The 13,745-nt window shown below is 40.8% G+C and overlaps 1 protein-coding gene across 1 annotated transcript in view; it reads left to right on the top strand.

The window, feature by feature from the left end:
• LOC137274400 (phospholipid-transporting ATPase VD-like) overlaps window positions 1-13,745 on the top strand; it is a 76,240-nt gene that overhangs the window by 46,626 nt on the left and 15,869 nt on the right. Inside the window, exons 9-19 of the mRNA XM_067807571.1 lie at window positions 2,597-2,776; window positions 3,029-3,377; window positions 3,712-3,873; window positions 4,243-4,340; window positions 4,605-4,731; window positions 5,351-5,454; window positions 6,215-6,295; window positions 6,921-7,142; window positions 9,124-9,178; window positions 9,927-10,129; window positions 10,740-10,940. Coding sequence (XP_067663672.1) covers window positions 2,597-2,776; window positions 3,029-3,377; window positions 3,712-3,873; window positions 4,243-4,340; window positions 4,605-4,731; window positions 5,351-5,454; window positions 6,215-6,295; window positions 6,921-7,142; window positions 9,124-9,178; window positions 9,927-10,129; window positions 10,740-10,940 — 1,782 coding nt within the window. The remainder of the gene's footprint in view (window positions 1-2,596; window positions 2,777-3,028; window positions 3,378-3,711; window positions 3,874-4,242; window positions 4,341-4,604; window positions 4,732-5,350; window positions 5,455-6,214; window positions 6,296-6,920; window positions 7,143-9,123; window positions 9,179-9,926; window positions 10,130-10,739; window positions 10,941-13,745) is intronic.

The raw sequence follows: 13,745 nt of genomic DNA, 5'->3' as shown, positions 1-13,745 counted from the left end.
AACCACAATATCATGATGGGGAACATCAGAAATTGGTTTCATACATTGTGCCCATGCGAGGAATCAAACCTGGATCTACGGCATGACAAGCAGATGCTTTAACCACTAGGCTACCCCACTGCCTCAGAATACTCTTGAAGCAAATTTAAATGATAAAGCAAATTGAACTAAAACACAAAATTTCTTTCGACCAGAGAAGATCTGAGGTCGAATTGGTTTTCAGGAGCCTTTGCTTGTGGTAAAAGATGAGAGAGGTGGTCAGGCTTGCTGCCTTACGTGACACTTGTCATTGTATCCCAGTTAGATGGATTGATGTTCATAACCATTACATGCAGCATATTCCTAACTGAGATAGCACGCAACCTTCTAATAAATATAGATCCATGCATAAAATATGAGATAACTCTTTGAATTTAGATTAGACGAATGGAAATTCAAGTCCATCAAATTCATTTTTAATGAGTAGCGTACATGTTAAGTTCATTCGTTCAGTGTGTGATCAGTTTGGTTATTTGAAACATATGTTTGATGTCAGAGTATAAATATTCCAGTCATACCCAAGTGCCAGGAAGGATAAATTATTATGGACCACACTGAACCACACCTGGGTAGAATATTCAATTACATGCTGAGTCAACATAGTTTAAGCAGCACTAACCTGGGATAGATGTGTGTGTTGGGGATCATGTTGCTGATGTTTTGGCCTAAATTATTAACTGTTTATTTTCTGATTCATTGACAGAGTTTTACTCAGGATTTAGATATGACATACTGATAATGTAATACACACTAAATTATGTGTTTCACAAGTTGTATTTAATGCACAATATTTTTGTCAGTACTAACTGAGGCTAAACATACATGTTTTCATTATAGCATGTTTTTTTTTAAGAATGTTAATTTTCTGAACTGGTCTGATAGTTCTTAGAAAGATTTTTGATGAAAGCAAATATTTTTTGCTGGGATTTTGTGTTTGCTACTTACTGCCCAGGACCCCATTCCTCAAAGAGATAAGGTGATCTAGTGAAAAGGTGATTTAGCTAACTCTGACCTATGACAGTTGTAGCGCTATGATCGCTTTGAGGAACATGGCCCTGTTGAACAAATGAGCTTTAAGTTGAACCAATATTATCAATGGTATACCACTGACCTTAATAAAATGTATCAGGACATTTGGTAACAGGCTCACCCTGGGCAATATGGTTGTCTATTTGTGAGAGCGCCTGCTCATCTCTGTGATAATAATTGATTCGATTGCACATACAGATAGATAGAAAGAAGCACCATTTCTGGAGTAAAACCATGCTCATGAACCCACTCACCCATGTGCTTGCTCTCCAAGTTTGTTATGTTCATAGCCTTCATTTTACCAGCAGTTTTCTGGCCAGAGTTTTGACAACTGGGTTCAAGGACCTGTTCTGCATAAATGCATAGGGATGTTTTCAAAACTTGTGGGGCCACACTCTGAAAGAAGTGATATATAAACTTGGACATGCAGTTTGTTGATGTATATTCGGTCCACAAATGTCAGTTATACACAGCATATTTCATATGTAGTTGGAGCATTGGAGTAGCCTAGTGGTTAAAGGGTTTGCTCATCACACTGAAGACCCTGGTTCGAATCTCCATATGGGTGCAATGTGTGAAGCCCACTTTTGGTGTCCCCTGCCGTGATGTTGCTGGAATATTGCCATAAAAGCGTCAAGGCTTGGTTAATACAATGATTATTTCTAATCCCGGGTATTAACCATCCAAAAACACACTTGTGTGATAACCTATGTATAACCATTTCAATACAAACCCATAGCAAATGGAGGGGACCTAAACAACCATTTTTTTTTTCTTAACTTGTTTTGAGCATGTTTGTAATAACCATACTGTATATTAAATGCTTAACTGAACGTAAACATGTTTGGCTTCATGTGATATTCAGTGTCTAGTCATTGTGTGTGATCAAACTTTTAGCTTAGGTTGATGCACACTTCATTATTTGCATGCTTATATTTGTTCTGTTTCTGGGGTACTTGTGGCTCAATCGTCTCTGTCACTGCAAATGTCCTGTGTAGAGTTACCTCCCTTTCAATGCTTTGTGTGATATATGATTGGAATGACTTCTTTGCCCTCAGTATGTATCAGGTAGGTTTGCCATGAATTCACATGGAGGTGAATACAATACACATCATGAATACTGATTATAAATAGGAGTATTAGATCAGGAATACAATAACATGTAGATGTTAATTAACATCAGAGTTGATTTATTGCAACAATGAAACCACATTACATTAAGATGAAATATTTGAGAGTTTGGCTATTTTCCTGTCTTGCTAGGATGCGTTACTTTTTACATATTTTGTTTGATAAGTAACTCCCAACCTCCTAGTTAAGAAGAAAATTAATGAATATTCAGTTCTAGTGATTACCTACAAAATACTGAATTACTGAACAGATTTGGTTAGATTGACTGAGTAAGTGATTGAATTGTAATGGCCATAGTTGCATCTCCCTCTCTCTTTGTCTCTTTCTTTCATTCTCTTTCACTCACTCTCTCGCTCGCTCGCTCACTCACTCACTCTCAATTTCTAAACTGATCCAGATTTATGAGAATCTTCCTCTGGAGCCAGCCCTGCAGAGGGAGCTGTCCAACATGTGTCTACGGAGCCTGGACAGTGTTGAGCTGACAATCCCAGAGCATGTGAAGCGTGTGCAAGAGTTCTTCCTGCTGATGGCCGTCTGCAACACAGTTGTGGTGTCACATCACCCACATCAGGACGAGGTGAGTTAATTCCAGATATGAATCAAAAGATCTCCCATTTCAGTAGTAATTTCATACAGTGATATTGCTGGAATATTGTTGAAAGCATCATGAGTTAGAACTCACATCACATTCTATTCCCTGCAGACAAGTGCTGAAAGTCCTATTCCCAATGTGTAACCTTGAACCAGTCAGTATTTGCTTCAAGTTCTACGTCTGTTTTTGCCTCTCTATTCTTGTCATTCCTCACCAGTGTGCATGTTGATTCTTCAGATGGACGAGAGTGGTTTTCTCAGTCAACCTGAGTTCCTCAAGCAGGCTGCTCAATCGCGGGAGGAGGGCCTCGACCGCTACAACCGACTTCCCGAGGCAGCCACCCCACCTAACAGGTTCTCCAAGGCCCGGGGAGCATCACTGGCATCACTCAACAGTGAATCTGACTACCCATTCACATCATCTGATGGCAGCATAGCAGGATCTTCCTCGCAGATATCAGACAGCTCACAGCGGACTCGATATGAAGCAGAGAGTCCAGACGAACTTGCTTTGGTCAAGGCGGCTAGTACCTATGGCTGTCGGTTGTTACAACGATCTCCAGAGAGAGTTACAGTGTATTTGCCTGGTATGTTCAGCACTGGCCATTAGCACACCTTGCTGACACTCCAGCACTACACCCACACTTCCATCCAACAATTCAGTCAACAACACGCAACCCAAGAAGATCAGAGTTAGAACGGATCTTCAGTAACCCATGCATGTAGTAAAAGCCGACTAGCAGGTTCGGGTGGTCAGACTCTCTGACTTGGTTGAGACATGTCGTGTCCACCACGCACTTGCTCGCACCAACCTAATCACTCTTATTCTCTCACCACTACTTATTCACTCACTTATTCACTCACCCCAGGTCTTCGTGGTGTATACCTGACAACCTGTTAACTGTTGTATATCATTTCCAGGTGATGGGGAAGTGGAATTTGAGGTGCTCCACATTCTCAACTTTGACTCAGTCCGCAAGCGAATGTCTGTGATCATTAAACACCCAGAAACAGGGGAGATAACTCTGTACGTCAAGGGAGCTGACTCTTCAGTACTGAGTGTCCTTGACAGAAAATTCAGAAGTAAGTCAATGTGGACAGAACTGATAAATAGGAATCAGTATCAATACCAATTTACGACATCTGAGGTTTGCGAGAGCTTTGTGAAACAGGCCCCTGTGTTGTATGGCCCGAATATTGCCGAATGGGCAGTAAAGAACTAGTATAGAATATAAACCATGCTCATCATTTTCTGAGGGCAGTGTAGTAGCTTAGTGGTGAAAAGCATTTGCTCGTCACGATGAAGACCCAGGTTTGAATCCTCACATGGGTACAAAGTGTGAAGTCCATTTCTGGTGAACCCCTCAGTGATATTACTGGAATATTGCTTAAAGTGGCGTAAAACCATTTTCACTCACTCATTTTCTGATGATCTTGTGTTTACTTTGCCAGTGAATGATATGGAGGAGAAGGCTGTCCGAGTAAAAACAGAGGAGCACATTACGGATTATGCCATGAAAGGACTGAGAACACTCTGCATGGCAAAACGGGTATGTACCGAAGGGAATATTTCCTCTTGTTTTGTTTGGGCTAGAAGTGCTCACGTGATAGTTTGATATTGGTTTGGCATATATCTGATTGACTTACATTGAAAATAAGAAGCTAGATGAGACGAGAAATGTTAATGAATTTAGTAAGAATCATGTCTGATAATTACATATTTTCATAAACTTGACCTATGGGTCCCAAATTCCACACATGACCTCTTTTGTATATGTAGGATACCTGGAGACAGTATTATTATTCTGTTGTAGACATTAAGTCAAGAAGTCTACAAAAATTGGCTCAAGATGCATCAAGAGGCAGAGTCTTCCCTTGAGGACCGTGAGATAAAGATTCGGGACTCTGCATGTCGGATAGAAGAGGAACTGGATCTCTTGGGTGAGTCAGACCCATATCTTTTTCCCTAAGCAAACTACTAGTTTACGTAATTGTTTTCATTGGCATTCTAGAAGTTGGTGACTCCATGATTCCGCAGACGACTTTGTGGATCACCACTTCTGCATATTTTGTTTTTGGCATAGTGGTGTTCTGGTGTAGGAATCTGCACCAATGTCTAATCTGTCTTTTATGTATATGTTTTATTATCCATAAATTTGTATGCTTCAAGCATACCTCTTCAAGAAGACTGCTTAGATCTGTTGTGGCTCTGGTTAAGTGAATAGGTCTGATCTCTGCTAGGACTGGCATTCACCCATATTGGAACTTGTTTTGACTGTGGCGATGAGGAACCTGTATAAGTGTTTCCACTTGCCGATGTCTTCAGTTTGTACTATAGCAATACAACCTCATCAAGAAGATAGCCATAATAACTCCCTCCAAATGGTGTTTGTATACAAACTGTATGCATTAGTGATAGTGTGGTGATAGTGTTGCAAGATTAACAGTGAATTCATGCATTGTCAGTACTCCAGTGCTTCTCATGATGTGGTGAAGCTAAGGTGTTACGAGTAGTTCAAGAATATGAACAAAGGGAGATAACTCTGTTTTGTTGGTCAAGGTGCAACTGGTATTGAAGATAGACTTCAGGATGGTGTACCAGAGACGATAGCTAAACTACGAGAGGCAGGGATCAACATTTGGGTTTTGACAGGAGACAAACAGGTTTGTCCATTTTCTTGGTTCAGGGAGCAGTTGCACATGTAGGTGGAAATCTGAGAATACATAGGAGAACACAACCATGAACTGGTGTTCCCTTATTTGTTTCCCTCAGTAGCCTAGTGCTACAGCTGTAATTTCAACTTGTAAATATTTAAGTTGACTAAATGGGAAACTGAAACATCTGTAAAGCACCTGCAGTGAACTGAAGGAATTTATTTTTCTATCTGGCTTTGACCTGTTAGTCTACATCAGAGGTAATTAACAGGAATGACAAGAAAAATGGGGAAATAATAAACTGGAAGTTACCCTTTCTGAAATGGCTTTGGTGCAGGCAATGTGTAGATGAAATACAATGAGTGTGTCAGTACTTGATTAAACGAATATTTTTAAAAGTTTTTAAAAACTATTCACTTCCTGAACTCCAGTAAACAACCTACTAAATAAGTAACAGATGTTTGAATATTTTCCACATAACAACCCATTTGTTTTCTTCACCTCAGTCAAATAACTATTCCTTTTTGGAATATTTCTGAACAACTATTCGTAAAAAAGATGCCCATCCACACATGGCCTAAACACTTTGAAATGGGAATCCTCTTTGAAAAAAACGTGTGTGACTGAGTGTATCCTTCACTCTAGTTTACACTGTGTGTGACTGAGTGTATCCTGAACAGTGCTATTCAATGTTATTTTCTTAAAAGAATCAGAAAGGTAAATGTTTTTCTCATTGGAGAAATGCATTATAATCATGTCATTTTAACAGGAGACAGCTATTGAGATCGCCTATGCCAGCAGATTGTTCCATAGGAAACAGGAGCTAGTCACCCTGAATAGCAACACAAAGGTAAGATGCTGTGTAGTACCCCTTGGGTGGGACATGATCTGCTTCAGCCTTCCTTAGATGATTGACATGAACTGTTCCAACATGGAAGCATGTTGTGTTGTACCATATATTTAAACTCTTGACCCTCACTACGTCTCAAAGACAAGTGGTACAGTGATCTTAGCAGTTTAATAAAGACAGTATGATTGAATTGACTAGTCCTTGGAAATAATGATTATCTATTATCTATCATTGCCATAAATATCTTCACAGGTTTCACGAAGTAGAACACATATTTGGCTTGCATTACAAAGAGCTTATCTGAGGCTGAACTTCTGTTCAATGCCCATTTCGACAAAGCTATCGTAGTTCTAGGACTGTCATAAGTCAGTGCTACAGTATAGGAGTTACAATTGCTATGAGAAAAGTTACGAGATGTCAAACTTAAAACAGCGTTGTGAAACATGACCCTGGGCCCAGTCCCACTACGCAATTTTAGTGCTTAGCCTAAGTTTAAGATTTGGAGTTACATTTCACTTATCGCTAAGAGGGGCCATGGATGCAATTCAAGCTTATTCAACAATCCACCACTGTCACATGTTTTTTTTCCATTCATCTGATGGAGTGTCATGTTTCTGTGCCTTAGGAGGAAGCAAAAGACTTGATCGTACATCACATTGAACAGATCAACCTGAATCGGCCGTCACCGTCCCGCGACGGCCTACCAGCCAAGGAGGAGTATGCCCTGATCATCGATGGGAAGACGCTTGCCTTTGCCTTACATGACAGCGCTTCCAAGAAGGCTTTTCTAAATCTCACCAAGAAATGCAACTCTGTCGTCTGCTGCCGAGCAACGCCTATACAAAAGGTTGAAATTGTATTTCTTATTCCACTTGTCTTCCCTATCTTCAAATCCAAATCATGAATCAAAGACTAAGTGTTTTTTTGCACCTGTGCCAAACAAGGAGTTATATGTGAGGATTCAAGGTTAGAATAGGCCTCCAGCAACCACTACCCAGCAGCCATGCCCAGCCACTGTTCCCACACAACCATGCCCAGCAACCATCCCCCAACAGCTTTTCTCATCAACCATCCCCAGCCACAATGTCCAACAACCATCCCCAACAACTGTTTCCAACAACTGTTTCCAACAACTATCCCCCAACAGCTTTTCTCATCAACCATCCCCAACAACTGTTTCCAACAACCATCCCCAGCCACAATGTCCAACAACCATCCCCAACAACTGTTTCCAACAACTATCCCCCAACAGCTTTTCTCATCAACCATCCCTAGCCACAGTGTCCAACAACCATCCCCAACAACTGTTTCCAACAACCATCCCCCAACAGCTTTTCTCATCAACCATCCCCAACAACTGTTTCCAACAACCATCCCCAGCCACAATGTCCAACAACCATCCCCAACAACTGTTTCCAACAACCATCCCCCAACAGCTTTTCTCATCAACCATCCCCAGCCACAATGTCCAACAACCATCCCCCAACAGCTTTTCTCATCAACCATCCCCAGCCACAATGTCCAACAACCATCCCCAGCCACAATGTCCAACAACCATCCCCAACAACTGTTTCCAACAACTGTTTCCAACAACCATCCCCCAACAGCTTTTCTCATCAACCATCCCCAACAACTGTTTCCATCAACCATCCCCAGCCACAGTGTCCAACAACCATCCCCAGCCACAATGTCCAACAACCATCCCCCAACAGCTTTTCTCATCAACCATCCCCAGCCACAATGTCCAGCAACCATCCCCAGCAACTTTTCCCAACAACCATCCCCCAACAGCTTATCTCATCAACCATCCCCAGCCACAATGTCCAACAACCATCCCCAGCAACCTTTCCCAACAACCATTCCCAACAACTTTTCCCATCAACCATCCCCAGCCACAATGTCCAACAACCATCCCCAACCAGTTTCCGACAACCATCCCCAGCCACAATGTCCAACAACCATCCCCAGCAACTGTTCCCAACAACCATCTCCAGCAACTTTTCCCAACAACCATCCCCAACAACTTTTCCCTTCAACCATCCCCAACCAGTTTCCAACAACCATCCCCAGCCACAATGTCCAACAACCATCCCCAGCAACTTTTCCCAACAACCATCCCCAACAACTTTTCCCATCAACCATCCCCAACCACTGTTTCCAACAACCATCCCCAACAACTGTTTTGAGCAACCATCCCCCAACAGGTTTTGTCATCAACAAACCCCAGCCACAATTTCCATCAACCATCCCCAACAACTGTTCCCAACAACCATCCCCAACAACTGTTCCCAACAACAATCCACAACAACTGTTCCCAACAACAATCCACAACAACTGTTCCCAACAACCATCCCCAACAACTGTTCCCAACAGCCATCTACAACAACTGTTCCCAACAACCATCCCCAACAACTGTTCCCAACAACCAACAACTGTTCCCAACAACCAACAACTGTTCCCAACAACCATCCCCAACAACCATCCCAGCAGCCATCTCCAACAAGCGTCCATAACAACCACACCCAACAGCCACCCCCAGCAACCATCGCAAACAACTACCCTTGGCAACCATCCCAAACAAGCTCAACAATCTTCGACTGTTCAGGGGGACATGCTTATTCTGGAATAAGTCTAAAATGGTTTTCCCCCAAAATTACATATTGCCCTTTTAGTTCAATTAAGTGTATTCTACCATATTGAAGAAATGCAAGAGCATTGAGTTTTTGTTGGAAAATATTGGCATTTTGAATGGACAGTATGTCTGATATGTCAAAGAGGATGATGTATTGTGTGATGCAACATCTGATCCCTATATATAATTTTTACAGGGACACGTCGTCAAACTTGTGAAAGAAGAGTTGAAGAAGCTTACATTAGCCATTGGTATGTTTTGCAGAATTCTTTGGATTTCGTTAAGACAAGGGTCTCTTTTGTGACCCTTTATCAATTATAGTCCCACAGACTTGCACCTTACCTTTTAATTTTTTTTTTTGTAAAAAGTTCAGAATCTTGTGTCCATCATCAATATTTGCTGCCTTGTATACTATACTTTTGTAATAATTGATACTAGGTGCTAAATGGATGAATCCTGTCCCCGTCCAATTTTCTTCATGTTATATATGTTTTTCTTTATACAATATTGAGACTTCAGTACAATGTGTGAAGCCCATTTATGGTGCCCCTCACCATGATATTGCTGGAATAGTTATATTAGTACCATAAAAATATACTCACTCACTAGTACCGTTTCATTTGCATCCTCATGTTTTGTCTGTTGGCCTGTTTTCTCTTGTCCTTATTATGTGAGTGGTGGTACGGTAGCCTGGTGGTCAAAGCATCTGCTCTTTAAAGACCCAGGTTTGATTTCCCACATGTGTTCAGTGAGTGAAACCCGTTTCTGTTGTCCTCCTTTGTGATATTGCTGGAACATTGCTAAAAGCAGCATAAAACCATTTTCACTCTCTCATGTCCACCGTAATATTGCTAGAATATTTCTAAAAGCAGCATAAAACCTCATTGAAAGCAGCATAGAAACATGTTTTGTGGCCGCTCTCATGTTTTGTCCATGAGCCATGTTTTGTTTATCCTATTGTAATGGAGCCCAAGATGCAGTACCCTCGTGTCTGTACAGGTGACGGAGCTAATGATGTCAGCATGATCCAGACAGCTGATATCGGTATTGGAATCTCAGGCCAGGAGGGTATGCAGGCTGTCATGTCCTCCGACTTTGCCATTGCACGGTTCAAGTATCTTGAGAGGCTGCTTCTTGTCCATGGTCATTGGTGCTATAACAGACTTTGTAAATTTGGAGCCTTTATGTTCTACAAGAGTTTGGTAAGGAAGACTGATAAATATGTTGTATGTGTACAGTCAGAATTGTTAATCGGGCCTCTGTTACTCCAAATATCGGCTTTATCCAACACTTTTGTTGGAAACACATTGAATAAGTGTAATTTAGTCTCATTTATTTAGTCCAACATCCTCGTTAATCCGACAATTTGCTGTGCAAGGGTCAATGTCAGATTGACAAGACTTGACTGTATATTATGACAAAATATGGAATGGCCCCTTTGGGAGAGACAAGAAGTTGATAAACGCACAGCATACTTGAGAACATTTTAACAAGATAATGAATGGTCCCTTTTGGGAGAAACAGGAAGTGGACAAACAGACAGCATACTTATGAACAATTTAATGAAATAATGAATGGTCCCTTTGGGAGAAACAGGAAGTGTACTAACAGACAGCGTACTTATGAACAATTTAATGAAATAATGAATGGTAACTTTGGGAGAAACAGGAAGACAGCATGTCGGGGAAAGGTTGTAAAATATACAATGTGTTTAAGGATCATCATATGAATGGAGACAGTACTTTCATGTTCAATAAAGTAAGTCACAGTGTATCAGTGCAACTCTTGTTTCAAGATGTGCTCCGGTTTCAGATGTCGGTGATGCTGCTGTTCTGGTTCCAATTCTTCAGTGGTTTCTCCGGCTCCCTCATGCTGGACAGCATCTACATGATGCTGCTCCACCTGATCTTCACATCACTGCCTCCCATCGTCAACGGCATCTTTGACAAGGATGTGACGGCCGAGGTTCTGCTGGAGAAACCGGAATTGTACAGTGTTGGCCAGAAAGGGGAGGTCAGTCTCAGGTCTTTATGGCTGGGTAGTGCAGTATGAGATCATGGGCATTTTTTTTTGTAGATCTCTTAAGCTTATATTTATCCCAAACTGTGTGTCTTCGCTTAGGCAGAAAGTGAAATCTGATCACTCTAGTGTTAACCTTTTTAACCCAGTGTTAGATAGGGCAGTATTGGCAGAGAGGCAGAGGTTTATTGATACGTCCTCAGGCCAATATTCAGCCCTGCTAGGTCAATCCCAGGTTTTCAGTACAACCCAGTGTTGAATAGAGCAGTATTTGCATAGAGACAGGGTTTTTGAAGACATCGAGGATGTATGACAGAAATGGGAGATGTATCTCAGGTCTGAGCATAGGGAGGTTTTTCATAGACCTACTTCAGGACATGTACAGCTGTATTTGTATGACGGAGAGCAAATCTTTCCTGTTCAGTTTTAGATAAGCCAGAATTACAGTGTAGACAGGGCCTCATGAAGATCTCCTTCAGTAGCCAGTATTGGATAGTGTGCATAGGTAGAGACTTTCCTAAACTTCCTATGGCCAAATTTCAGTCCCAAGAGTGTGACAGGAAGGGGAGATCAATCTCAGCCTTCTTCAGTAGCAGAGGTTGGATAATCTGTATTGGTAAAGACAGAAATATTCCTGGATCTCCGCAGGTCAAAATTCATCCCCACTAGCACGGGATAAATCTCAATCTTCTTCAGTAGCAGAGGTTGGATAATGTTTCCATATTATTGGCAGAGATATTCCTAGACCATTGAATCCCCACTAGCTTCGCAGAAATGGAGATTAATCTCATTCTTCTTCACTAGCAAATGTCAGATAATCTGTATTACTGTAAGCAGAAACCTGCTTAGGCTGAAATTCAGTCTCATGAGTGTGAGAGAGCACTTGATAACTGTTCTCTCAAGAGGAGTAGAATCCACTGACTAGAGGGATGTTTGACTTCAGTACATTACGTCAAGGCTTATTTATTTGGCATGCGTAGTACTGTAAGATGTGATGTCTGCACTTAAAGGGGCACTGATGCGGAGCGAATAATGTTTCTCGCCAACTGTCTAATTACGAAACCAAACCGCAAATTGGTCAGCGCCCGCTCCTTCGATCGTGACGTACAAAAGAACTGGGCTCCTGTCCATATTAGCAGAATTTCTTCACCTAAACAGTCAGGAGGCCGGATGCCCATCACATGCCATTTGTTTAAAAATATCCATGGTATTCCTTGTCCTTGTCTGATCGTAACCAAATATCCCAGCAGTGTAGTTCTTTTCGGATGCTTGGATGGCATAGTTACTGATCCAATTTGATCTTATTTCTGTGTTTTTAACCTCGATATTTAATCATGTTACATGAAAATATGATGTCTACAGGCACGTAGCAAGCCATTTGTTTCAGTATGGAAGATTGCAAAGCTTTATATTTAGGTAGTTTTGAGTGATGGTTCAGCTGTGATAGCAAATATCATACGTAAATTTTGGTAGCTATGGTAGCTACAATGGTTTATTATTTATGATAATAAAAACACACAGTTGATTTATTTGAATTTGTAAACAAAAAATGATGACTTTGCCTTTGGTAGAGAAATCTGAAAATTTTCTTACGTTAAAAAAAACCCTTATTTCACCTATTTACCCAAGTACACAGCAAATGCCTGTGTGTATTCCTTATGTAACGAAATTCCGTTGGTATCCTCAAAACAGTTTCGGCCCATAAGTGCTTCAGGCTGCATGCGACACAGAGATTACATCTTCCTTGCTGTAACTCGCGTTTGATGGTGTAAACCTACACGTGTTATTTGTCATCATTCTCTGGATGGTCAATTAATGAATTTGTAACAGGTATAATTGGTAGTAACACCACTTCGGTTACTCAACAAAGATTCCCATTTGGCATTTCTCCTGTCTGGAGTAAATACTCAACATTATAAATTAAGGTCTGTAATGGCAAATATATTGTATGTTATGTAATATGTGCATGTAAGTGATGCAAGAGGGTTTATCAGCTGAGTTACAAAAACAAACATCGATCAAAGGATTAACCGATAACACACTGATTGATTAATTACTTTTATCTTCTGGCAGATTTGTCAAAAGGCAGTGTGTGTAGATGACTACACCCTGTCGTAAAGTGTGAGTGCAAAAACAACATCCTCCCTTCAAAGAATTAACCACCCTTGCGTTGATTGATTGATTGCTCATTATTGGTTAACTAAATTACTTAGAATAGCGGACATCATACAATTAGTTGCCAGGTGTGCTATCTTGGGAGACCAATGAGATGTTTATCTGGTTTTCACCAACGAAAGACGTGAAACGATGTGTTACTTTTTCGCAAATTAGACAGTTGTAAGACACGCGACACAGAGCAGGATTATTTACCAGCTGCAGATGAATGGAATACAATTTCTTTTACGTGGACATTGATGGATACATTCCTGAACAAGGTAGTAGCCTGACATTGTTGCTATTTTACATTCATTATTTGCATTTTGTTTTAATCTATTTGTTGTAGCATTCAGCAGAATCTGTATGACAGAAAACACACACTAGATCGCGTATGTGTGTGAAATAGGATCCACATTGGCAATCCATACAATGTATAAATGTTGCTGTTATGTTAGAAATTTACTATGAGTATAAGCAGATCGCGTGTTCTTTTATTAATTTTCAGAATCATATAAATATGACAATAAACTAATTAGGGTTATGAGACAAAATATAGAGACGTACATTGGCTTCGTTATTTTTCCGTCCTAATTGTTTTTTACCATTTCTACCACTGGCAGATGATTAACCTTCAAAGTGTTT

The sequence above is a fragment of the Haliotis asinina genome, chromosome 2 (assembly GCF_037392515.1).
Source record: "Haliotis asinina isolate JCU_RB_2024 chromosome 2, JCU_Hal_asi_v2, whole genome shotgun sequence".
NCBI lineage: Eukaryota > Metazoa > Mollusca > Gastropoda > Lepetellida > Haliotidae > Haliotis > Haliotis asinina.
Note: the sequence above shows the minus strand (reverse complement) of the source record. Positions and strands in the feature narration are given on the sequence as shown.